The 26,044-nt window shown below is 48.6% G+C and overlaps 1 protein-coding gene across 1 annotated transcript in view; it reads right to left on the bottom strand.

The window, feature by feature from the left end:
* RRP12 (ribosomal RNA processing 12 homolog) overlaps positions 1–26,044 on the bottom strand; it is a 1,372,062-nt gene that overhangs the window by 607,945 nt on the left and 738,073 nt on the right. The window contains exon 23 of the mRNA XM_069611582.1: positions 3,425–3,530. Coding sequence (XP_069467683.1) covers positions 3,425–3,530 — 106 coding nt within the window. The remainder of the gene's footprint in view (positions 1–3,424; positions 3,531–26,044) is intronic.

The raw sequence follows: 26,044 nt of genomic DNA, 5'->3' as shown, positions 1-26,044 counted from the left end.
ACCAAGCTGCATTTGCGCAAAAACAACCAAATAGCTGCGCTGGCTCCTGCGAGCGCCATGGCTCAAAACTGCATTTTGCAAGAACAAAAATGGCTGCACCGTCCTGCCAAGCACATTTCGGGCAGGATGGAACCAGGGGGCACATTGAAGCAGATTGCCAGTGGGTTCCGTCAAACAAAAGGAAGAAAGTCGAAAAAGCAGCGTTGCTTTGCTGCAAAAGTCAAAATCTCCATTGAAAAGAAACCCTTTTTCACCTTTAAAATTTGCGGCTGTGACGCTAATTCCCTCTGTTACTTTAAGCTAGTGTGATTAGAAGCCCTGTGCCTCAGCAAAACCAGGCATGATTCTGAATTGACAAGCCCGGTCACAGCAACTCAAAAAAAACACAACCAGGAACTTTACTTTTACATGCACAGGAAACAGTCATTGGAAAGTATCCAAAACTCAGCTGTTCAGAGAGAGACTAACTAGCTGAGCCATGTCTGTTTCAATGTATCTGTGCTGCAGACCACCTCCAACATCCAATAAAATAACTACAGCTGCAAGGCAGTGTGTGAATCTGTGGGAGATGAAAAATTGAATTTAAGGAGGCAGGCCAGATGCACCACGTGTAAAAAAAATGGGCCGTTGCAAACTAACGAAAAACAAATGCCCCTGTGTTGGAACAGTACACTGGTGAATGAAAGCCTGCCAGTCTTTAGCAATATGAAGGGATTTGTTGCTGGTGAAACTAAATAACAGGGGTTATATATGCAACTAGCTTGTTTCAATTCTGGATCTAAGATCAGAAAATAAAGGTTAAAACTATGGTGGCTGGAGTTGCAAGTTGAAAAACAGGTTTTCTGCTTGGAGGGGTGGCACCAAAAGGAGGCCTCTCTCTCAGCAGATACTGACAACCCCCTGATAATTACGGGGTTGAACAGACTTTCGTCTCTGCTGGGACCCTGAAAATGAAGCTCCCAGGGAAGGAAGTCTGAAGTGTGAAGGGGCAATAAAACTTCAATCAAGGGAGAAACCCCCATCATGGTCTGAAGGAAATGACAGTTGGCAGCAGTTGAAGGAAAGAAAATAAAAACGGACCCAGGAACAAAGGGACTGCCATTTGTTTGCAAAGACTATTTCAGGAATAAACTTTAAAGACTGTAAACATTCTGCAGTTTAAAAGTGATCTTTTGGTGCTTTCTTTTGAGACATGGTAGAATTCACTGACACCTTGGGGAAGAAAGGGCAAAGAATTGAGGATAAATAGAAAAGTATCAATGTTGCAAACATACATTTTTGTACATACAGCCCTTGGGATAGTTCGTATCTGTATAAAATTGTGGAATTTTAGGCCGAATCTTTCATGTTCAAAATCACCAAAATGTATCAGAGGGGCGAAACAAGGTCCCACAGACTGGAGGATCGGACTCATATGTGCTGCACAAAATATGTAACCTGTGTATATAATTTGCTATGAGATTGAAATTGTATAAATGTATGTTTTTGGCAAAATCGGATTTTAAGTAAAGTAATTGTGGGAGTTGTTGGACATTGTAAAACTCTGCACATAAATCTGACATCATTCCCTTGGAAATCCAACCAGTTGAGAGCAAGGCGGAGACTACCACCCCTGTCCAATCCAAGTAGTTTAGAGGCGTGCTTAGTTAACCCTGCCCAGCCTATACTTTGATGATTTTATTACGCATTATAAATAAGGGTCCCTGACAAGACTCTAGACACACACACACACACACACTCTTCCCAATTTCTTGCGCTGCGTTCCTGTTCCCGTCATCTTCCAGATCCAGACTCCAACTACAAGGCCAAGCATTGCTGATCCTACTCAAGGGCCCACTGCAAAACTCCAGCAGTGCTGATCCCAATCCCAGCAAGGCCTCAAATCTAAAAAACCCACTAAATTTCCCATTAACAAGGGGAAAGCTGTGGTACCTTTGGCATCCTGATCCAGCCTGGCTTGCTGCCACTAGTAATTGTATGCTGCTGCCATCCTGCTATCCTGATGACCTGTGGTATCCAGTGACCAGAATTGCCCGTCCACTCCTTGCCAGAGGGTGACCAGAACCACACAACTGTTTGCCAGGTGCCCTTCCGTGTAGTGACCAGACCCGGTGGACGGTCCAAAAAGCCCAAAACTAAAAAGTGGATTGCGAGTATTTCCTCACCCCATAGAAATCCCTAGTATACCTTGTCTTGCATTGTCCTCATCCCACTCTATAAGTCATCCTATCCTTATCCTGATAACGTGCCCTACTGTCAGAATTCTCTGTTCATTTTGTCATTAATCTCCAAGCACCCGCGCTACTTTTCTCTTCATTTCTGTTTTGCATAGACCATATGTCATTAACGATATTTTGAATAAAAAAAGGGGTACACTATGTGAAGGGTTACATGTGCAGCGTAACCTACAGAATTCACGGGTGGCATTCCTCTTTTCTTAGTCATTTAATCTAGTTTAAAGTAAAACTATTCTTTTCACAAACAGATTTCCTTTCCAATTTCACCCTTCATTTTACTCAAAGCGCGCCTCCTTCTATATTGCATAACTCTTTCAATTTACTAGCTAGAGAATAATCAGTGTATTTCACCTGTTTTTATTAAAAAGAGTTTGGTAAATTTACGCGGGAATTGCAAAAGTGTAAATTTCAAACGTGTTATTTGACTGCAATCTGTGATAAACTTTACACTCATTTCTGAGCTGTATGCTTTTGGTAATCCATTCTTTGTGATTGTTTGTATCTTTGCATTGTTGCTTTAGTAAGGAATCGTATTTGCTTCAAGGTGTTTAACACACATTAATTATTATTATAATTATTCAATATTGATTTATCCATTTCCGAGTGTCATTTCACCACATTCCAAGGGGTTTAAGATCTGTTTTCTCTCTTATTTGGGGAGGGAAGGTCAGATTTAGATTCCGTTTTCAGTTTCTTATTCCCGATTACCTCTTTGTATCCACTCAGAATTGATTATTGGTGGGTTGAGGGAACCTTGCAGGGGGAAATTCTAACTTGGGTGCTATCTGTCCTAAATCAAAAAGTACTCCTTTTCTGCTGTGCTGTGCATATGCTTCACTAAAAAGTCAAACCCAGTGCATTGCTCACATTCTTATTGTAAATATCACCCCATTGGGGATTGCAGCCCCATATTAAAAAGCGTGTGATTTCTTTTGAATTTTAAATAAATATTGTATTTGACCAACCAGCCTGGTTCATGGTCCATTGTGACCCGCAGTATTTGAAAAGGTTGTGTGATAGGAGTGGTGTATCATCCCAAAATTGAATCCACATAAATAAGGAGAAAAGCACCTCAGTTAGGAGCTGCATATTAGGCCGAGAACAAGGTGTGTGTTGTCTGATGGAAATCCTTAACAGTTCGCTTTGAGGGCAGCCAGATTGTTTGTAATACAGAACAATGTACCAACCTTGCGAATCCGGGTTGAACCGAAGGAAAGCCTTTCCAATCTCTGCCAACAATGTGTATGCATTCTTACGTGCACTCACAGACACCTCCTTGGTACAGATTATCACCTGACAAAGAAAAATCAGCATATTTTAGGCAACAAAAGAATCAACAAAAAAAGACAGTCACAGGAACAAGCTCAGGTTAACTTGGAGAAGAGCTGCTGTGTGGAAGCTCAGTAAAGTTTAACATACATATGTTGCTTGATGGATGGAAGGAAGTCTGGAGCAAGCTGGAAGGAACAAGTTACTTACCTGTAACTGTTGTTCTCCAGCATGGGTCTGGCATGGATTCACATGCTCATGAATATTCCCAGTCAGGCTGGGAATTCTCGGTAAAGAAAAAATCTGTATCAGTTTAGTTTCTGATCTGTCTTTCTTAGTAGTAACCAATCACTGATCTCTGGGTCATACTGCCCCCAGCCAATGACTGCCCTCTCCCTAAGCCCTGCCTCTGGCAGCCATCCTCAGATTTGGGAGCACGCCAAGTGGCAGTATGACCAAGTGAAAAGCCACAGAGGGGTAGGTGGGAGGGTTCGCATGTGAATCCATGCCAGACCCATGCTGGAGAACAACAGTTACAGGTAAGTAACTTGTTCCTTCTCCAGCATGGGGTCTGGCATGGACTCACATGCTCATGAATAAAAGAATACATAGCAGTATACACATGCACAACCACGAGAGGTGGCAACAGGCTCAACATGAAGCAATACAACAACTCATTATTAAGCATCTCTTGCCTCCTCACCAGGCTCACCTTAAGTGAACAGGTTGCGCAACACTGCTTGGCCGACCCTGGACTCCTCCCTGGACTCCCGATCAACGCAGTAGAATCTTGTGAAGGTGTGCGTCGACCTCCACGTAGCAGCCCTGCAGATGTCCAGCAGGGGCACACCAGACAGGAACGCCGTGGTAGCAGCGATCGCTCTGGTCGAATGGGCTCTCGGAAGGCCGGGCAGCGGTCGGTTTGCCAACCGGTGACAATGCATAATGCAGCCGGAGAGCCATCTGGAAATGGAAGTCTTTGAGAGCGCCTTCCCTTGATTCACAGACCCAAAGTTCACAAACAGTTGTGACGTCTTCCGAAAACTCTTTGTGCGGTCCACGTACAACTTCAGTGCTATAGCTACATCCAGCGAGTGCAAAGTCCTCTCGGCTGACGCCGAAGGCGACGGAAAGAAAACTGGTAACACCAAGGGCTCGTTGAGGTGGAAGTCCGATGGCACCTTGGGCATGAAGGAGGGGTGCGTCCTCAGCACCACCCTCATGTCATGAAAAGTCAAGTATGGAGGCTTGCAAGATAGGGCCTGAATCTCTCCCACTCGTCGTGCAGAGGTGATAGCCACGAGGAACGCTGTCTTCCATGCCAGGAACGAATGGGGCTCCCATGAGCCTGGTCAGCACCACATTAAGTTCCCACGCCGGGGCAGGGGCCTTCACCGGCGGGAATGATCGGAATAGTCCCTTCATAAATTCCTTTACCAGGCGATGAGACCACAAGGACGCCCGTCCCGTAGTCCTGGTATATCGGGAGATGGCAGCCAGATGTATTTTTATGCAGGCGTGAGCCAGTCCAGCTTTGGCAAGCAACAGTAAGTACGGCAGCACTCGAGGGGCGGTAATCCGCAGAGGGTTAATCTTCTGTGCACGGTACCAGACAGAGAACCTCTTCCATTTATGACCTAACACTTGAGAGTTGAGGACGCCCTGGCCTTTGCAAGAACCTCTCTGCAATCAGCCGGGATATCGTAACGTCCAAACTCTAGTGCTGCAGGAGCCAGGCCTGCAAGTTCAGCGACTGTGGGTCGTGGTGTAGAATGGCGCCTCCTTCTCTGGAGAAAAGATCCGCGTCCGCCGGCAGCTTGACTGGCGGGGACGTTGAAAAGTCCAGAAGGTCCGGGAACCAGATATGCCTCGGCCACGCAGAGGATCATCCTGCACCTGGACTTCTTTAGCTGGTTGATGAGGCGGAGCAGCAACGGCAATGGAGGGAATGCGTATACAAACAGGCCATCCCAAAGGAACAAGAAAGCATTGCCCATTCTCCTCGGCTGGGGGAACATGATGGCGAACCTCTGGCACTTTGAGTTCGTCGTCGTGGCGAACAGGTCGATCTGGGGTTTGCCCCATTGTCGGAAGAGTCGATCCACTTGATCCTGGCGCAGGTCCCACTCGTGGCACGAGCGTAGCTCCCTGCTGAGTGAGTCGGCGATGGCGTTTTTTATTCCTGCCAGGTGGAAGGGAACCAGAAACATCCCCTGGGCGACGGCCCAGTGCCACAGATCCTGGGCCTCCTTGGATAGGGCTGGGGACCTGGTGCCCCCCTGCTTCCGTATGTAGAACATTGTGGTGGTGTTGTCGGTGAAGATCCTCACCACTTTGTCCTTGAGGGACGGGAGGAACGACTTGAGCGCCCAGAACACTGCACAGTGCTCCAAGATGTTGATGCAAAGAGACCTCTCCTCCGGGAGCCAAAGGCCTCTTGCATGGAGATCTCCGGTGTGGGCCCCCCCCCAACCCTCCAGAGAGGCGTCCGTAGTCACCGTCTCCTGAAACGCTGGGGCTTGAAAGTCCGTGCCCGTCGTGAGGTGAGCCCGGGTGCCCCACCATAGGATCGCCCGACGGAACTCCTCGTCGAAGGGGATCCTGTCCTCGAAGCAGCCCCCCGCCTGAAACCAGCGGGCGTCGAACTCCTGCAACGGACGCATCCGAAGTCTGCAAAGGGGTACAAGGTAGATGCATGAGGACATCATCCCGAGAAGGGACTTGATGGATCTCACCCTGGCCACGCCCGTGGCCAACAGTCGCCGTACCTTGCCCAGAATGGTATTGGTCCTCTTCTCTGAAGGGGCAGCCAATTGCTCCACTGTATCGAGCTTCGCCCCCAAAAAAGTGCTACTTGCGACGGAACCAGGTGGGATTTGGGGTAGATGGAGAACCCCAGCTCCGTGAGCAACCGGACGGTCCTTGCCGTATGATCGACGGCGAGTTCCCTTGACCTTGCCCGGATTAGCCAGTCGTCCAGGTAGGGGTAGACGTGGATCCCCTGCAGGTGCAGCCGCGCCGCCACTGGTGCCAGGCACTTGGTGAAAACCCTGGGTGCCGACTTTAATCCAAACGGTAGGGCTCAATTGGTAGTGGCATCCTTGAACCACGAACCTGAGGAACTTCCTGTGCCTTCTTAGAATGGGGATGTGGAAGTAAGCATCCTCCAGGTCCAGCGACGATAGGAAGTCGCCTTCCTCCAGCTGTCCCAGCACGTGCTGGAGGGTGACCATCCTGAATTTCTGTGCCTTGATGTACTTGTTTAAGCGGCGCAGGTCCAGGATGGGGCGCCAACCGCCTGTCTTCTTCCTGACGAGGAAGTACCTTGAGTACACTCCGGAGCCCGGGAGCCTTCTGGGGACGAGCTCGATGGCACCTTTGAGCATCGCCCTTACCTCTAACAGCAGTTGAGGGATGTGATTTTCCTTCCTGGCCACGGGAGGAATGCGAGGGCACTTCTTTTGGAATTCCAGCGAGTGCCCGTTGGCCAGGGAGTCCAACACCCAACGGTCGGTGGAGATGGACTCCCACACGCCGACGAACTTCGTCAGCCGGCCTCCCAAGGGGGTGCTTCGGTGGGGGCCTTGCCGACGACGGCGGGAACCCCCTTGTTTGCCACGACCTCTGTAGGCCTCCTGGGAAGAGGAGCGGGCCGCCTGGCGGTAGGTGGAGGAGCCACCGCTGGATCCTTTGGAGGCACCCTGTCTGCCTCTAGAGCTCCGAAAGGGCCGTCCCTGCTGAAGTCCCCCCCACCCCCCCCAAGGGCCCGGGCCGTCTCCGAGTCGGTCTTGATGGCATGTAGAGACTCATCCACTACCTTACCAAAGAGGTTGTTGCAGGCGAACGGCATGGTCAACACTCTGGTCTGGACGTCCTGGCGAAAGTCTGTCGCCTTGAGCCATCCTCGTCGGAGGCAAACTCCGTTCCCAGTTGGCGAAATCCGGTATCGGCAATGTAGGTTGCCACCATAATGGCGTGATCTGACGCCACCTGGCCCTCCTGCAGAATCTCTAGGGCCTCCTCCCTTTTGTCATCAGGCTGGAAACCTAGCAGGGGAACTATCTTGAACCAGAGCTCCCTGTCGTAGCGGGCCACGATCGCTAAGGCATTGGCCGCCTTAATCGTCGTCGCCGACGAGATGACTCGTCGTCCCATAGAGTCCAACTTCTTACCCTCGCTGGCCGGCGGGGAGGTGGAAGTTGAAGCCGCCGCGCCTGCTGCCTTCTTCTTAGCCACTGCTGAGAAGACCGAGTCCGGTGTGGGCTGGGCCCTGAGGCACAAGGGGGCGGCATCAGGGACTCGGTACTTCTTCTCGTACCTGTCCCACTTGGCGGGTGTCGTGGCAGGGTTCTTGAGGACAGCAAGCCCCTCGTCCCAGATGTCGTCGAGTAAAGGCACCGCAAGGACCGTCTTCCTCTTAACTTCTCGTCGCTGGTACAGAAACCCCTCCTTTTTCTGTTCTTCATGGCAGAGCTGGATGAGCTCGGATGCCCTGGTTATCATGGCATGGAAAGAGCCAACCTCGTCGGCTGGGGACGCCCGCGGGGGAGGCGACGAGGGGATGTCCGCTGTGTCATCGCCATCGTCGTCGTCCGTCCCCGTCGCTGTATCCTCTCCCGGCGAGGGGGATGAGGGGTCTGCCGGTCGTGCAGGCACGAAGGGCGGAGCAGGGTGGACTCTCCTCCGCTTGGCCGGAGGGCTTCCCGACGGGCCTGGTTCTGGCTCCTCCGTCGGGGTGCGTGGTAATCTCGTCCTTATCTCGGTACATAAGGATTGGATTGCCAACAAAATGGCCGCCGAGCTATCCTGGGGCTCGGTCAATGGCTGCGACAGACGGGATGGCCGCTCCCGTGGGCCCGGTTCGTCCTCATCGCTATAATCGATCACGTCAGTAGGGACCGTCCCCTGGGATCGAACCTTCTCAATGAGGTATATGAACCTCTCATTGAGGCCCCTCAGTCTCCACCAGTTCCTCCTCAGAGGCTGATTTCCGAGTCTGTAACGGCCACCGGCCCCCGTCCCCCTCTTTTTCAGCCGGGGGCTTCACAGGGGTCTTAGCGATGGGCTGGAAAGAGGATTCCCTCCGCGGCGGCAGGGATACTCTGGGCCCAGAGGCCGTTTCCATTAGCGTAGTCTCAGCCGGCTCCACCGGGGTCGCAGAGACCACTTCAGTAGAGGCCTTAGCCGGGTGGATCAAGGCCCTCACCACCTTAGGTGCGCCCTGGGCCTTCGCCTTGGGGGGAGGGTCAACGCCTCGCTCCCCCTTCGAGATCGACCGGGTCTGCTCCAGCGGCCTACCCGGGTTCTCGGACTTCCTCTTCCCCGACCCAGAGCGCTGGCTCGTGGTCGAACGTGCCGGGGAAGTAGCGCCCTGCTTGGCAACCAAAGAGCCCGACCTTTCGGCGCTCCCGGAGCCCGCGGACTCGCGGTGCTTGGCCTTCTGTTGGGCCCCCGTCGCCGGGGCGCCCTCAAAGGACTTAGAAGCCCGCTCAGACTTCTTTGCCTTCTCACTTGCTGTGCCCTTCTCCAGACAGCTGGCGAGGCGGGAACGACGATCTTGTTTGGTCCGTTCCGAAAGGTTCTTGCAGAACACACAGTCCTTCTCCACGTGCGTCTTGTCCCCATGGAGGCAGTAGACACATTGCGAATGCTCGTCCTCCTTGAAAACGTTATATAATCCACATCCAGGGCAGTTCCTGAACAGCTTGGATCCGGGCGTCAAGCTCCCTTTGTCCTGGGCCATGTCTTGAGGTAGGCCGCAGATCTTCCGGAATCCTCCAAGTGTAAACTCGACGAAAACTTCACCCTTGAGGGGCGTAGAAGAAATCCGAAACGGGTCCCCGTTATCGGAAGTAGAAACGGTGGAGCTTGAGGCTCGATTAAACCGGAAAAATGAGAAATTCTCCTGAAAAAAACATGAAAACGCAGTAAAAAACTCGAGAGCTAAACACGAGGACTCCCAACACTTGAGCGTGCGGTAAAAATCGGAGGATGGCTGCCAGAGGCGGGGCTTAGGAAGAGGGCAGTCATTGGCTGGGGGCAGAATGACCCAGAGATCAGTGATTGCTTACTACAAAGAAAGACAGATCAGAAACAAAACTGATACTGATTTTTTCTTTACCAAGGATTCCCAGCCTGACGACGGGGAATATTCATGAGCATGTGAATCCATGCCAGACCCCATGCTGGAGAACTGCCAGATAACTGATCATTGCGATCTGAGGGCCCACTGGAGCGACCTCATTCTCACTCGGGACCTCTGGCACCAGAAATGTGCAGGATACCATGAGTTCCAGAATCTTGTGACCATCTGCTGGATGTGTAGAGCATGGTCCTCCGGAGGAAAAGCCTTGCCAGAGGAGGGAATCCAGGACCACTGATAAATTGAAGCCTTTGAGAACATGTCGGCTGAGACGTCTTTAAATTGCTGGAGAAGCCCAGTCTGAAGGAGATGGCAGGTGTGATTGCAATGATCCAGGACTTGTCCAAGGAACCGCGCCATGATTAACCAATCGTCAATGTAGGGTAAAACATGAATCTGAATCTCCCCCCCCCCCCCCCAATGACCCACCCCCCACCCCCCCAAACCCCCCCCCCTCCCCCCCCCCTCCAAGTCCCCCGCGAAAGCTCTCTAGGCGGAGGTCAGCACAAAAGGCATAATGCAAAACTGGTAGTGTGTATTGCCTATGATGAACCTCGGGTACTTTGTGCTTTGGATGAATCAGCACATGAAAATAAAGGTCCTGTAGGCCAAGTGACGGCAACCAGTCCTGAATTTCTAGGGCCTGGTTGATAAGCAATAGTGTTACCATTTTAAACTTGTCCTTTCTGAGGAACGTGTTCAAGAGCCACAGGGAGACCTGTGTCCTTTTGTAGGACAAAAAAGGAAGGGAAGAGCACCCCCTTGTCCCTCTCCTGCACTGATACCAGCTCTATGGCACCCTTCTCCAGATGAGAGGAAACCTTTCAGGAGTAGATGGTCTGGAAAAGGTGGTGGCCTGGAAAGAGGGGGGTGGGCAGTCTTGTGGACAGCTTAAAAGAAGGAGGGAGTATCCCCGAGAAAATCACTTGTCGAGCACATGTGTGTAGTATTACACCATTCTTAAAAATTATGTGACAGACACCCCCCTACCGGTTTGGTGTGGCACAGGGGCCGCACTGGAGGGGATATACGTGTAAGCGGTCTGTCTGACCGCCTTTACACCTTGAAGGTGGAGAGCAACTTCTCTGACCTTAGCAGGAGGTGGCTTTTTTTTCTCTTTTGTTTACTTATAGTATCAAAAGGGTTTGCCCTTCCACTGCGAGGAACTAAGTAGGCTAGTGCTCCTAGAGACTTTGCTGAGACATTAGAGGTCTGCAGCTTTCTCAGGTTCCAACAAGACGTGAACCATCAAAATGCATATTAAGAAAGTTTGCTGGCACATCCTGCGTAAAGCCAGATTTCTTCAGCCAGACAAATCTTCTCATGACTGTATTAGCCGCCACAGATCTTATGAGTCAACTGCGTTGAATCCTAACAGCTTCTTTTCCATCTTCCACAATTATAAACCATCCCTCATTTCCCCCCTCAGCAATGTGCTCTGCCGCCTCAGGCACCACAGATTATAGGGTATGTGTATATTGCTGCCTCAATCAAAGGCTTTTTTGACGTGAGCTTCATATCTTATCCGGGTCTAGGGGGTAAAGAAGGGTAGGCTCTTGCCAACATTAGCTGCCTGCACCACCAGACTCATGTGATGGATATCTGGCGAGGAACTCTGGGTTGGAGCAGACTGGCCTGTGTTTCCTAGAAAAATCCTTATGGACTGCGGGCCTAAGCAGTGAGTTTTCCATAGCTCCAGGAGAGGGGTTTTTAAATGGCATTTTGTAAAGGAAGGACAGGTTCAACATTTGTCCCGTTGCCCAGGATGTCTGTAAATATTTGTATGGGCACAATCTTTTGTTTCCCTTGCTGGAGGTCCCCAGCCTAAAGCATTGGCCACCTTTGCCATCATCTTTCTGTATGCCACACTAGGGTGGGCTTGAGCAAATTCTACCTCCAGGAAGGTATCTAGGCCACTTGCGTCATGCAATAATGAAGGCTAGATCAACCCGTTTTTTTTCTTCCACCTGAAACTCCTCAGGCTGTCGAGAGAGAGACACAGGCTCAAACACAAAGGGAACTGAGTTCTCTTTGTTAAAAAAAAAATGCAATGGAATGAAGACATGAAAACCCTTTTGAACCTCCCCCCCAATGCAATGCAGATTAACCCTTTTCCCAGCTACGAAAGTAAAGTATGGGGGACTTTTTGAAGGGACAGATAAAAATACAAAGTCAGAGGTTAGAAGAGTCTATCAAGGAGCCAGGACAGCCAATGTCAATTGAGCAAAGTCTAGGGGACCTGAAGTACTTCCTGAAGTTAAGTAAAAAGTCTTGCACAGCGTTTAAGAGTTTTTGTTGAAAAGAAATCACTGTTGGGCCACAGGCTGGGAGGCTTGTGATGGGTGTTAGGCACCCCTTTGGGTGCACTGCAACAACCCTGACCTCATGGCAATAGGAACCCAACCTTTGGTATAAGTCCATACTACACAGGTTGGTAGCATGTTGAGCAGCCAGGCTTATCTCAAGAGGGGTGAATGTGAGCTGTAGGGGAGTTGCACAGAGATTCACAGTGACAAGTATTCAAATAAACTCTTACACACAAGGTTTATTGATTAAACAATTATTAATATAACAGTCACTTAGAGTAAGCCTTCTTTAGAAGTGGGCAATATAACAGTAACACTCAAATACACACTTTAAATATTTCTAAATCAGCAAATACCCTTTTGAGATGGCCCACAGACACTACCTACACACTCAGTTGACTTCAATAGTTAGGGTGCTGGGGACACCGATATATCAATGTTGCATTTAGAATCAGACTTAGGAATACATCAAAGGAAAAAGGTTATTAGAACAGAACAAGAGATCACACAAATATTCTGAAGCATGCAAGTACTTTTGGTACCCCCCCCCCCAATGAAAAGTTAGTTAACCCCTTCCTGGAAGGAGGATAAAACACAATGTCAGAGGGCAGAGGAGTCATTCAGAAAGCAAGGCTAGGCCAAAATCAATGGAGCAAAAGTCTAGGTGTGCTGAAGCACTTCTTGCAGGAAAGTAAAAGTCTTGCACAATGTTTTCGAAGTCTTTGTAGAAAAGAAGAATTCAAAGCAGGGCCACAAGCCGTTTAGACTTGTGAAGTAAAGAAGCCATCAGCAACTCTACAGAGCAACCACAACAGGTTTCTCAAACATAGAACAAGTGGAGTTACACAACAAGAGGTAAGTTCTCTTAGAGTGTACAGTACCTTTAGGTTGAAGAAAAAGGACAGCAGAGGACTTCTGTTCCAGTGCAGCTTTGCAGATCCCGGTGTTCCTGGGCCTCAGTCGTGGGGACAAGAGGGAGGACGTCTGGGGACTCCTGCACTGCAATGGGACATCACTGACTGCAACTGGCAATCTTCAAACAAGTGGCACTTTGGTGTTTCTGCTCCTCGCGTCTGCCGCAAATAGCAACACTGCGGTTCCTGGCTGTCGAGATGGGCTTTCCTTGCATCTGGGGTCCAGCACTCTGTTGGGATGGTTAAGGCTCGGTCAGTCCTGCTTCCTGGGAGTCCGGAGGATATTCCTGGAGCTCTTAGCCAGCTTAAAAGCAACACATGATCTGGTGTTCCGCTCCCTGGCTATTCGGTTCCAGCAGCAAATGAGGTGGAATTTCAACCAGCTCTGAGAGGATGTCTAGGTGGCTTACTTCGGAGTTGATTGGTCCCACCAACTCAAAGGGAGCAGTCTTCCTTGCAGGAGCTTATCTGTTAAGCATTTGGAGTTTCAGCACAGCAGCAGGGCTTCACTGGGAAAACCAACAGTCCATGAGTTGCAGCAGGCGTCCTCTTCCAAGTTCTTATTCGGATTCCTTTGCCCAGTGGTCGACTGCCTTCCAAGCCAAAAAGCCTCGCCTTTTATGCAGGTTTCTCCCATTCATTACAGCCGGAAAGTCACCCAAGAGTGCATTCCTGCCTCCTAGGATACAAAGCACAGGGAGTTTCAGGCACCTCCCTCGCTTCGTGCACCCGCCAGACACCCTGAAGCCAGAGGCGGGCTTCACTTGTGAACCCCGCCAAAGACAAAATGAACAAAGGGACCAAGCCGGGTTTGGCGCGCAGAGTAATTGTCAAGAAGGACCTGTCCACAAAGCAATGGCGAAAATAAAAAAGACCAGGGCCATTTTGACAAAAATGAGACCCTTGGGTGCTTTACTGCAGCTACAAACGCAGCCCGCGGTAAATGCACACCACAGTAGTTAAAAGCGAACCACTGCCACCAGCCATTCAGTAAGGACAGGGTAACATAAAAATGTTACACAAGAAGCTAGACAAAGGGGATACTAGGTAACCCCTCCAGCACAGTAAGATAGTGTGCTGGGTCTAGAAAGTTACAAGTGTAAGTAAAGTCAATTTTACTTTGCTGCTCTTGAAAACAGTTTATCCAAAAGAAGCTATTTAAATCATGGGAAAATATGAGCGACTTCCCTGTGCCGCTGTTCCCAGAGAAAGTAAAATGAAATTGACTTTACTAGTCTTTCCAAATTCCAAGACACAGCTCGTACTTCATACCATAGAGTGTTGGAGGGGTTACTTAGTATTCCCTATGTTTAGAAACTCATGTAGCAGTCAAATGCTACCATTGCCTCTTGAAATGGCTGGAGGCAGTGGTCTTACAACGAACTACCATGATTTTTACCGACCGCGAACACCGGTAGCGTTAAATGTTTTTCAAGATGGCAAATAAGCCCCCTTTGTTTAAACAGGTCCCGGTCGTCTTTTTTCGCCTTTTCTTTTTGGAAAGGTCCTTCTAGAGTTTGTCTCTGGGCACCAAACCAGGTTTGGTCCCTTTGTTCCTACGCCTTTGGCGCGCTTCAGGACTGAAGACCACCTCTGGTGCCCGAGTATCTGGGGTGGGCAGGAAGTAAGGGAGGTGCCGAAACGCCCTGTGCTTAGTCTCCTAGGAGACCCAAATGCACTGCGGCGTGATTGGCTGGCTGAATGTCCGGCAAGGAGAGCCACCCTGCTGGGTGAGGGGCAGCTAGGCTGGAATGAATGGGAGGAAACTGGATAAAAGGCGAGTCTCTTGGCTTGGAAGGCAGAGTCGACAACTGGAACGAAAGAACCGAAGACGGCTGCTGCAACGCCTGGACCGTTGGTTTACCCGGTGAAGCCCTGCTGCAGGTCAGAATCGCCAAGTTCATCTCGACAGAGAAGCCCTTCAAGCAAAACTTCTGCCTTTGAGTTGGTGGGACCAATCAACTCATAAGCCACCTGGATATCATTCTCGGAGCTGCTTGCATTTTCCTCAGAGTGCTGCAGGAAACTGAATAGCCAGGGAGAAGGACACCAGTTTGTGTGCTTGACTACAGCAACCAGAAATTAAGATTTGCTTTTGCCATCTTTTGGACCAGTCCCAGTGCAGGAGTCCCCTGACGTCCTCCCTTCTTGTCCCCACGACAGGCTCAGGAACAGCAAGATCTGCAGGAACTGCCAGGAACAGACGTCTTCAGATCCATCTTTTTCTGCATCTTTTTCTGCATTGTAAGGTACTGTGAAAACCAGACCGAGAGAACTTACCTCTCACTCTGAAAGTACTTGAAACTTTGGCAACTTACAGGCCAGGTCAGCTTGTGACCCAACATATGAATCTTTCTTTTACAAACTACGTCTGAGAACTTTGGCAAGGACATTTCTGTTTAACTTCCAGAACTGTTTTATCCTATACAAGACTTTAGTCCATTGACTTTGGCTTAACCTATTGCATTGAATCAACTCCTCTGGGGAACTCAAATTAATTGCACTGTTTAAGAGTAACTAATATTAATTTTATGAACTTCTGCCTTTTTGCTCCTACTTCAAATGCCATTTAGCTCCTCCTTCAAAGCAGTATAAATGCGTCAGAACCTGACATTGTGAGGTACTGAAGTATATTTGTGTGTGATATAGATTGCCTCCTTCTAGTGAATGTTTTATAACTGACTCTGAAATATATTAATAAGTGTTTTACCAGGAAAACTTGAGTAGAAGAGTCTATTTGAATACTTTTAATTATAGACCTCTGTGTAACATCCTTACAGCTCAAGTACGCTCTTGAGATAAGCCTGGCTGCTCAGCAACGCTACCACAAACTGTGTAGTACAGACTTCTACCAAAGCTTGGTTTTGCTTACACCTGTAGTCCTAGTTGTGTGTAGTGGTCCTAAAGGATACTGCATACAAACTTTGCCTAACACTGGTGGCAGGCGGTGAGGATAAATTGTAAAGTTGTTACATTGAGAGTTCTGCTTTATTTTTGTTCAAATAGTATCCCACAAGGCTAAGCACCACTAGAAAAGTAATTTGATCAAGCCTGATATGGATAACTTCAGACAGGAAGCCCTGATCATTCTAACAGTAAATCAACTGAAAGATGTGCAAGGTCAGGAATCTCCCTGTTAAAGGAAAGAAAAATCAATTGAATGAAAGATTGTTGAAATATCAAAGTCTGAGGGGTACGTCTGTTACACCTACTCCTTCAGCAAATGTGGGAAATGTTGATGAGGATGATAATGATTCAGAGTCTACCTCTAATGTTATTGATGAGCAAGAAGAGTAGGAGTCGTCTCAGGATGTGAGCCCCTCTGCACCGCAACAAGATCTTGGGACTCAAGCTTTAGCCACAGGGACCCTACCAGGTCCAGTCCAGAATTTGTCTCTCTTGAAAAAATGAGACTTGAGTTAGAGTTCAAAAGGCCCCAAATGCAAACAAAGTATACATCAAGTAATCAAACTAAGAAATGGAAATGCATCATGCTCTTGAAATGTCTGTGGGAACAACAGAATTTAGATGTCTAATTCAATTCCAGACAACACAAGAATATTACAAGGACAGTGTACTTGTACATGGTCAGGAGACCCCTGCCATGAGAGACACTGGGGCCAGCATTACAGTGGTGGATGAAAGTTTTTTCAAACCGGAGGATGTAGCTAAGGCACCCAAAGGCCTCACTAAGCTTGCTGGAGGTCCTGTCCAAATGCTACCTAGACTACCAGCTCTCATCCAGTGCAACAACATGACTGTAAGGATACTGGTTAGTGTACAAAGTGACGTGCCTGGGAGAGTTCTGCTGGGGAATGACTTAAAAACTCTGAGTTGTATCAAGCACCCACAGGCCTCCTAGTAAAAGGAAACGGGAGCAGACAAAGAAGGCCAGAGAGTACCTTAACAGGCTCTCAAGAGGATGTTACAGAAAAAACTTAAACACCCAGTCCACAGGAACTACTAACTGCTATTTCCAAGAAGAAGGAGCCAAAGGGGAAACACAAGGTCTCAAAGAAAAAAAAAACAGATCACTCCTGTGCAACCCACAAGGACATCCCTTGAGAGGACTGTCCAACATAAATCAAATCTGTGACTACTCCAACAGCTGAGGCGGAGTGCGAAGAACCACCAGGAAAGGTTGAATCAGCTGCTGAAGATTCAGAGCTGGAAGAAAACCTTCCCCCTGTTGGAGATCTGGATCCTAAAGACCATCCTGAGCTGCAGTCTTTACTGGGTGGGTGGCCCCTGTAGAGCAGACTTCAGCAGAGGTCAAAGAGAGTGTCTTACTCTTGAACGACTTCGCCAACAGGCAGCTTCCCAGCTGGACGGGCAAGAGCAAGGGAACAACAGGTTGTACTGGGAAGATGGCCTCTTCTACAGTGAACCTACTATGTTTATCGCAGGGGACTAAAGAAGACTTGTAGTGCCTCTAGAGATAAGACTGGAGAAGTCTAAGCTAGCTGCAGTTTATTTATTGCAGTGTAAGTTTAGAGACAGTATACTATCTTTGGGTGTCACAATTTATATAGTTGCCAAAGATAGCAGTACATGAAACAACGGTAATCATCCACATGTGCTAGATCATTAGTTTATAAAAGAACAGCTTTTATTAAGTGGCTGTCCTTATTTCTTTAAGCATTTTATGGAGGAATTGTAAGTATCATACACAAGGGTGCACATATTTCACCCAAATCACACCACAATACAAAACAGTATAGGTGCAAAGCATGAAACAAAAAATAAAATCAGTTCATACAAGCATGTGCTGTGTGTTAACATTGATCCAAAACAAGACAGTAGTATAAAGGCTTCATGTTGCCACTAATACACTCTGTTTTTATGTTTTTCTGATTGCAAGATGGTTTTACCCAATGGGTTAATACCAGGTTTACCCAATGCAACATGTAACTGGTGTAAATCAACTACCTTTTTGGTCACCCTTTAGCCTGGCTATGATAGACCCTTCCAAGGTCTTTATACCTTTTGAGGATTATTAAGGTTACACCAGTGTATTAGTGGCAACATGAAGCCTTTATACTACTGTCTTGTTTTGGATCATGTGGATGATTACCGTTGTTTCTCATGTACTGCTATCTTTGGCAACTATATAAATTGTGACACCCAAAGATAGTATACTGTCTCTAAACTTACACTGCAATAAATAAACTGCAGCTAGCTTAGACTTCTCCAGTCAGGACAAACCCCCCCTTTTTGTACACATTTGTTACTAGCCCTCAGTTCTGAGTCTGGTTTGGGCTCTCCCTCCCGTATATACTCTAGAGATAAGACAACAGTTCCTACAGTTAGCCCATGCGATTCCTTTAGCTGGTCTTTAAGAAGACCAAGGAAAGGCTTTCTCTGTATTTCTACTGGCCTAAATTGGGGTCTAATGTAGATAAATTCTGTAGGAGCTGTCACACTTGTCAAACATCTGGCAAGAGTGGAGCCAAGAATGTGGTACCTTTGGTGCCTCTCCCAGTGGTGGGAGTCAATTTTGAGAGGGTAGGAATCGACATTGCTGTTCCCTTAGACCCTCCAACCTCTTCAAGCAATCGATTTATATTGGTTGTAGTAGACCATGCTACTAGGTATCCTGAAGCCATACCCATGAGGACTGTTCCTGATCAGGCAGTTGCTAAGGCCCTACTTGGTATTTTTTACCAGGGTAGGTTTTCCAAAAGAGGTTATCTCTGACAGAGGATCAAACTTTATGTCCCACTACATGCAGGTCATGTGGAAAGACTGTGGAGAGACTTACACATTCTCAACTGCCTACCATCCCCAGACAAATGGGTTGGTTAGAGAGGTTTAACCGTGCTATGAAGAGCATTATAGGTGCTTTAGAGGAACCCCTTAGAAGAAAGTGGGACCTTCTACTGCCATGCCTTCTATTTGCTTATAGAGAAGTCCCTCAGGAGGGAGTTGGATTTAGTCCCTTTGAGCTTCTCTATGGTCATCCAGTTAGAGATCAATTGGCCCTAATTAAGGAAGGTTGGAGAGTGTTCCTTCTCCCAAGCCAGCGAGAGTCACTGACTATGTGCTAGGTCTCCGGATGTGAATGACACACATAATGACAGATGCATCTGATAACTTGAAAGCAGGTCAGGCTCTGATGAAGCATTGGCATGACCAGAAGGCCAACATGGTTGAGTTTACTCAAGACCAGCATGTTATGGTACCTACAAGGCAGAACGCCTTACAGGACAAATGGATATGACCCTTCAAGGTTGTGGAAAAACTTGGAGGTCAATTATTTGGTGGACATAGGCAATCCTAAGGAGGCCCCCAGAGTCTTTCACACCAACCGTCTAAAGCCTATGTCTCAAGACCAGAAGTGGGAGCTTTTTTTCTAGCTTCTGCACAGGAGGAGGAGGAGTGTGAACCTCTACCTGTTGATGTCAGGGGACAACCTTTAGATGGGAAGATAGGAGTTAATCGCTCTTCTAATCTGACACTGGAACAACAGGAGGGCAAATCTCTGTTAAATCAGTTTGCCCCTCTGTTTTCACTATCACCAGGCTTGATCCCTTGGGGCCAGCATAATATTCTCACTGGTGATTATCTGTTAAAAGCTTAAAAGCAGAGGTTACAGGATGTCAGAACATATAAGAACCCACATACAGGAGGAGGTCAACAAGATGCTTGATCTCGGGGTAACAGAGCCATCTACCAGTCCATGGTCTAGTCCAGTTGTACTAGTGCCAAAGGCAGGATGGAACAAGTTACTTACCTGTAACTGTTGTTCTCCAGCATGGGTCTGGCATGGATCATCAGGCTGGGAATCCTCAGTAAAGGAAAAATATTTTTCAGTTTTGTTTCTGAAACGTCTTTCTCTAAACAACCAATCAATGGTCTCTGGGTCATACTGCCCCCAGCCAATGACTGCCCTTTACCTTAGCCCCTCCTCTGGCAGCCATCTTCAGATTTGGTAGCATGTAAAGTGGCAGTAGGGCCAAGAGAAGAGCCGCAGAGGGGTAGGCGGAAGGGTTCGCATTTGAATCCATTCTAGTCCCATGCTAGAGAACAGCTACAGGTAAGTAACTTGTTCCTTCTCCAGCATGGGGTCTGGCATGGTTCACATGCTTATGAATAAAGAATACATAGCTGTACACACATGTACAACCACGGGAGGGGGCAAGGCTCAACATTGGGCATTACTTAAACTCAACATTAAGCAACTCTTATCTCCTCACCAGGCTTAACTTCAAGGGAACAGGTTGCGCAGCACTGCTTGGCCAACTCTGGACTCCTCCCTGGAATCCCGATCAAGGCAGTAGAATCTCGAAGGTGTGCGTCAACCTCCACGTAGCAGCCCTGCAGATGTCCAGCAGGGGCACACCAGACAGGAACCTTGTAGTTGCAGCGATCGCTCTGGTCTAAAGGGCTCTCCGACAGCCAGGCAACGGTCGGTTTGCCAACAGGTGACAATGGGTGATGCAGCCTGAGAGCCACCTGGAAATGGCAGCCTTGGTGAGGGCCTTCCCTTGGTTCACAAGTTCACAAACAGCTGTGATGTCTTCCGAAAACACTTTGTGCGGTCCACATAGAACTACAGTGCTCTAGCCACATCCAGCAAGTGCAAAGTCCTCTGAGCCAGCGACAAAGGCGACGGGAAGAAAACAGGTAACACCAAGGGCTCATTGAGATGGAAGTCTGATGACACCTTGGGCATGAAGGAGGGGTGCGTCCATAGCACCACCCTCATCTCGTGGAATGTCAAGTAAGGTGGTTTACAAGAAGGCCTGGATCTCTCCCACTCGTTGTGCGGAGGTGATGGACACAAGAAACGCCGTTTTCCACGATAAAAACTTCAGCATTGCCGAATGCAGAGGCTCGAACGGGGGACCCATGAGCCTAGTCAGCACCACATTGAGCTCCCACGCCGGGGCCGGAGCCTTCACCGGCGGCTTCACCGGCGGGAACTGTTAGGCAGAATTATATGCAGTACCCTTTGGGAACACCACACACAATTAAGACTACAAGTGACAGTACAAATTCACCTTTGGTACAAGCCTGTACTACACAGTTAAAGTGGTAGCGATTGCTGAGCAGCCAGACTTATCTCAAGAGTAAGTGAGCAGTGTCAATAGTTACACAAAGGACAACAATTACTATGATTCAGTCAAACATTGACTCAAGATTTTCTAGTAAAAGAATATACATTTATTTCCTTCTTCAGTTGTATAACGTTACATTATAAGCAGTTTAAAAATCACTCTTAACGCACCACACCACTTCCCTTAAATTCAAGACAAGTTAAGCTCACAAATGAGGTGGAAGCAAAATGGCACTCCAGCAATTTAAAAAGATAGGGAAAGACAACGTTATTAGACATTAAATCAAACCAACAGGTAAGTACTCAGGGCAATTGAACAAGAGGAACTACAGTGATAGAATCAGGTAGAAAAGGCTTAAGGCCAAAGTCAATGGGTCAAAAGTCTTATGCTCAACATCACAAAATTTAGGCTAGTTCGCAGTAAAGTTCGTGGCACGGTTTCCAGACGAGGCTGGTTGATAGAAATGTTAGTTAAAAGAAGAGAAGGACAAGCCCTCGGATTGGAGAGAGATTTGAAACACTTTCACCACGGCTGAACGAGACGATCAACCGGATTTGCCCAGTACCTTAAAACGGAGAGGAAGCTGTAGCTGAGGCGGACGTTCCTGGTAGTTCCTGCAGGCTCACGGTTCCTGAAGCGACTGTCGGACTGACAAGAAGTAGGAAGACTGGAGGGTCCTGCACTGACCAGGGAAGAAACCAGCAGCAGAGCAAAGCAACAAATAAAAGGTGCGCTCCTTAAAACCCAAGCATGTTCCGGCCTTCCTGGCTATCCGGCCCACTGTAGCTCTGTACAGCGAATTCGACCAGAGGAGGGGTCCCGGCTTGCAGTTTGGGCAAACTGGTTGGTCCCACCAGCTCAAGGGAAGAAGTTTCCTGGAGGATCTTCTCTGTCGTCGGATTCTGAAGATTCAGGCCTGCAGCAGGGCTTTACCGGGCGGTTCAGTCATTGTCGGGGTCCTCTTCCATCAGTTCCTCGTTGGTTCTTTCGTTCCAGTGGCGACTGCCTTTCCAGTCCCAGAGACCTGCTTTTATGCAGTTTTCCGCCATTCATACAGCCTGGCTGTCAATCACACAGCAGGGTGGCTGTCATGCCAAGGACAGTCCCCCTCAGCCAATCAAACAGGAGTGCAATTTGGGTTACCAAGGGAACCCATGGCAGGGGTCCAAAGATCCCTCGCTCACATCCATCCTACCTAGACTTCAGGCGCCTTAAGGAGGGCGAAACAATGGGGATTGGACCAATCGAGGACGCCAGCGAAAAGACGGTGAACAAAGGAATCATCCCCGGTTTGGCGCGTAGAGAAAAACACGAAAAAGACTAACAAAAAGAAATGGCGAATAAACCCAGCCGGAGCCAAAATAAAATGTATTTGGTCAAGCGGGTTTATGTTCGAGGCTAATATAATAGGCAGAAACAATACCATGGTTATATAAGATAACCGCGGTATAAAGGTTAGGGTAGTTACCACTGACACCAGCCAGTTAACCCTTTCCAATACTCCATGTAAGATGGGGGTGTACTGGGTCTGTGGTTAAAAAAAGTTAATGGTAACTTTACCTTTTATGGGGGACAGTAGTCAGCGCCAGAAAAATTGAGTCAATGGGAAGTCTCAAAGACAACCCTGTGTCACTGCACTGAAGGTGCTGTGTAACATGAAAATATGAGGCCTTGGAGTAGATGAGGCTCCAGTGCTCACGATCACACAAAGTGAAAACACAGCAAAACACAGGTAAACAAGGCTCACACTCTTACCAGGTGAAAAAAATAAATCCTAGAAATCCAGCAAAGCTGCTGAGGGACTTATAGGTAAGAGAAATCAGCCATTTATGAGAAGTCCTTTAAAGAATTCCTTGACCAGGCGGTGTGTCCATAACTACGATCGCCCCGGAGATCTGGTGTAGCAGGAGATAGTCGCCAGATGAACCTTGACGAAAGCATGAGCCAACCCTGCCTTGGCCAGCGAAAGTAAGTATGGCAGCACCTTCGGAGCCGTATTCCGTAGAGGGTCGAATTTCTGTCGCGGCACCAGGCGGCGAACCTCTTCCACTTTTGTCTGTAGCATTTCAGTGTAGATGTAGCCCTAGCCTTGGCAAGCACCTCCTTGCAGTCCGCCGGGAGATCGTATTCAAACTCTAGCGCTGCTGGAACCAGGCCTGCAAGTTCAGCGACCCTGGATCGTGGTGCAGAATTGCACCTCCTTCCCTGGTGAGAATGTTTGTGTCCGCCAGTAGCTTGACTGGAGGGGGCGACATGTCCAGAAAGGCTGGGTAACATATCTGCCTCGGCCACGCTAGTGCGACGAGGATCATCCTGCACCAGGACCGTCTGAGTTGATGAGTCGCAGAAGCAACGGCAAAGGGGGAAACGCATAGAGGAACAGGCCGTCCCAGGGGAAGGAGAATGGATCCCCCATGCTCCCCGTCTGGGGAAACCTGCTGGCGAACCTCCGGCACTTGGTGTTCATCACTGTTGCAAACAAATCGATCTGGGGATTGCCTCATCGTCGGAATAGAAGATTCACAATCGTGCCGAAGCTCCCACTCGTGGCACGAGCGCATCTCCCTGCTGAGAGAGTCAGCAACGGTGTTCTTCACTCCTGTCAGATGAAATGGGATGAGGAACATCTCCTGGGCGACGGCGCATCAGCCCAGGGTTGCTGAACTTGCAGGCTTGGCTCCTTCACCACTAGAGTTTGGAGGATACGAGATCCCGGTGGACTGCAAGGAGGTACTTGCCAAGGCCAGGGCTTCGTCTACAATGAAATGCAACAAACAAGTGGAATAGGTTCACCGTCTGGTGCCGTGCACAGAAGATAGACCCTCTACGGATTACGGCTCTTCAGGCGTGGCTTTATTTTTTGTCGCTGGCCAAAGCAGGACTGGTGCATGCTTCCATCAAGATTCATCTGGCGGCTATCTCCCGCTACACCAGAACTCCGGGGCGGTCGTCGCTGTGGTAACACTGCCTGGTCAAGGAGCTAATCAAAGGACTTTTCTGTTCGTTCCCCCAGGTGAAGGCCCCGGCCCCGGGGTGGGAGCTCAATGTGGTACTGACTAGGCTCACGGGTCCACCGCTCGAGCCTATGCATTCGGCGCCACTGAAATTCTTATCGTGTAAGATGACGTTTCTTGTGGCCGTCACCTCTGCACGAGTGGGAGAGATCCAGGACCTCTCTTGTAAACCTCCGTACTTAACATTTCACGAGACAAGGGTAGTGCTACTGACGCATCCCTCCTTCATGCCCAAGGTGCCGTCAGACTCATCTCAACGAGCCCTTGGTGCTACCTTTTTTCTTCCCGTCACCGGCTGAGAGGACTTTGCACTCGCTGGATGTGGCTAGAGTGCTGAAGTTCTACGTGGACTGCACAAAGTTTTCGGAAGACGTCACAGCCGTGTGTGAACTCTGGCCCTGTGAATCAAGGGAAGGCCCTCTCCAAGGATTCCATTTCCAGGTGGCTCTCCGATTGCATCACCCATTGTCACCGGTTGGCAAACTGACTGCTGACTGGCTGTCCGATAGCCCACGTGACCAGAGTGAGCGCTGCAACTATGGCGTTCCAGCGCTGCTACATGGAGGTCAGCGCACACCTTCATGAGATTCTACTGCATTGAGCGGTATGCCAGGGAGTATGCCAGAGTCGGCCAAGCAGTGCTGCGCAACCTGTTAGCTTGAAGGTGATCCTGGTGTGGAGGTAAGAGATGCTTAATGTTGAGATGTTGAAATGCTTAATGTTGTGCCTTGCCACCTCCCGTGTTTGTGCATGTGTGCACTGCTATGTCTTCTTTATTCATGAGCATGTGAATCCATGGCAAACCCCATGCTGGAGAAGGAACAAGTTACTTACCAGCAACTGTTCTCCAGCATGCGTCTGCCATGGATTCACATGCGAACCCTCTCGCCTACCCCTCTGTGGTTCTTTTGTTCCTACTGCCACTTTACATGCTACCAAATCTGAAGATGGCTGCCAGAGGAGGGGCTTAGGTAGAGGGCCGTCATTGGCTGGGGGCAGTATGACCCAGACACCAGTGATTGGTTGTTAGGAGAAAGACAGTTCAGAAGTGAAACAAACTGATTTCTTCTTCACCTAGGATTCCCAGCCCGACGGGGAATATTCATGAGCATGTGAATCCATGCCAGACCGCATGCTGGAGAACTATAGGTCCATAGCTTCTCCCTTGAATGTGGTCTCCTCACCCAAATTCCCCAAAAAGGTCAGGTGGAATGAGGAGTGCACTAAGGCATTTGAAGGACTTAAGAAAGCTCTTTGTCAAGCTCCAGTCTTAAGAGCTCCTGTCTACAGCCAAACCTTCATTGTCCAAGCAGATACTTCGAATACAGGTATAGGTGCAGTTCTGAGTCAAATGGATGAGAAAGGTAGCAAACACCCCATCTGCTTCATCAGTAGGAAACTGAAGGAACCTGAGACAAGGTGGGCAACGATAGAACTTGAGTGTTTTGCCATTGTGTGGTGTCTGAAGAAGTTTAGACCATACCTTTATGGATCTACTTTTGTGATTCAGACAGATCACCAACCCTTGAGATGGTTAATGCAGATGAAGGGGAACGTCCTAAATTGTTATGATGGTCAATCAGCCTACAGGGGCTTGATTTTACCATTGAACACAGGTCAGGGTGTAATCACCAAAATGATGATCGTCTCTCCAGAATGTATGACCGACTGGAGTAAGGAGATTCATCCAGGGATGGATTAAATCCTCATGTCCCTTAGTCTGGGGGTGGGGGGGGGGAACGAGTGTTAGGGAGAAGTCTCAAATGTGCCAATTCCCTTCACCTTAGAGACCCCCAGCAACTTTGCTGGATTTTGAGGACTTGATTTTTTTACCTGGAGAGTGTGCAAGCCTTTTTCCCCACTCTATCATGTATTTTGATGTGGGTTTTACTCGTGTTCTTTGATTGTGGAGTTTTAGACAACTCCATAGGCATCATATTTTTATGTGTGTCACACAGCACCCTCAGTGCAGTGACACAGAGGCCTTTTAGGCTGTCCCAAGGTTTAAATACCTTCTCTGGGATAAACTACTGTTTCTCAGAGAAAGTAAAGTGAAATTTACTTTACTAGTCTTTCCAAATTCCTAGACCCAGCCCACACTA

Source organism: Ambystoma mexicanum, chromosome 8 (assembly GCF_040938575.1).
Source record: "Ambystoma mexicanum isolate Mex_15411 chromosome 8, UKY_AmexF1_1, whole genome shotgun sequence".
Classification (NCBI taxonomy): domain Eukaryota; kingdom Metazoa; phylum Chordata; class Amphibia; order Caudata; family Ambystomatidae; genus Ambystoma; species Ambystoma mexicanum.
The sequence above is the reverse complement of the archived record's forward strand: the minus strand, read 5'-3'. Positions and strand labels throughout refer to the sequence as shown.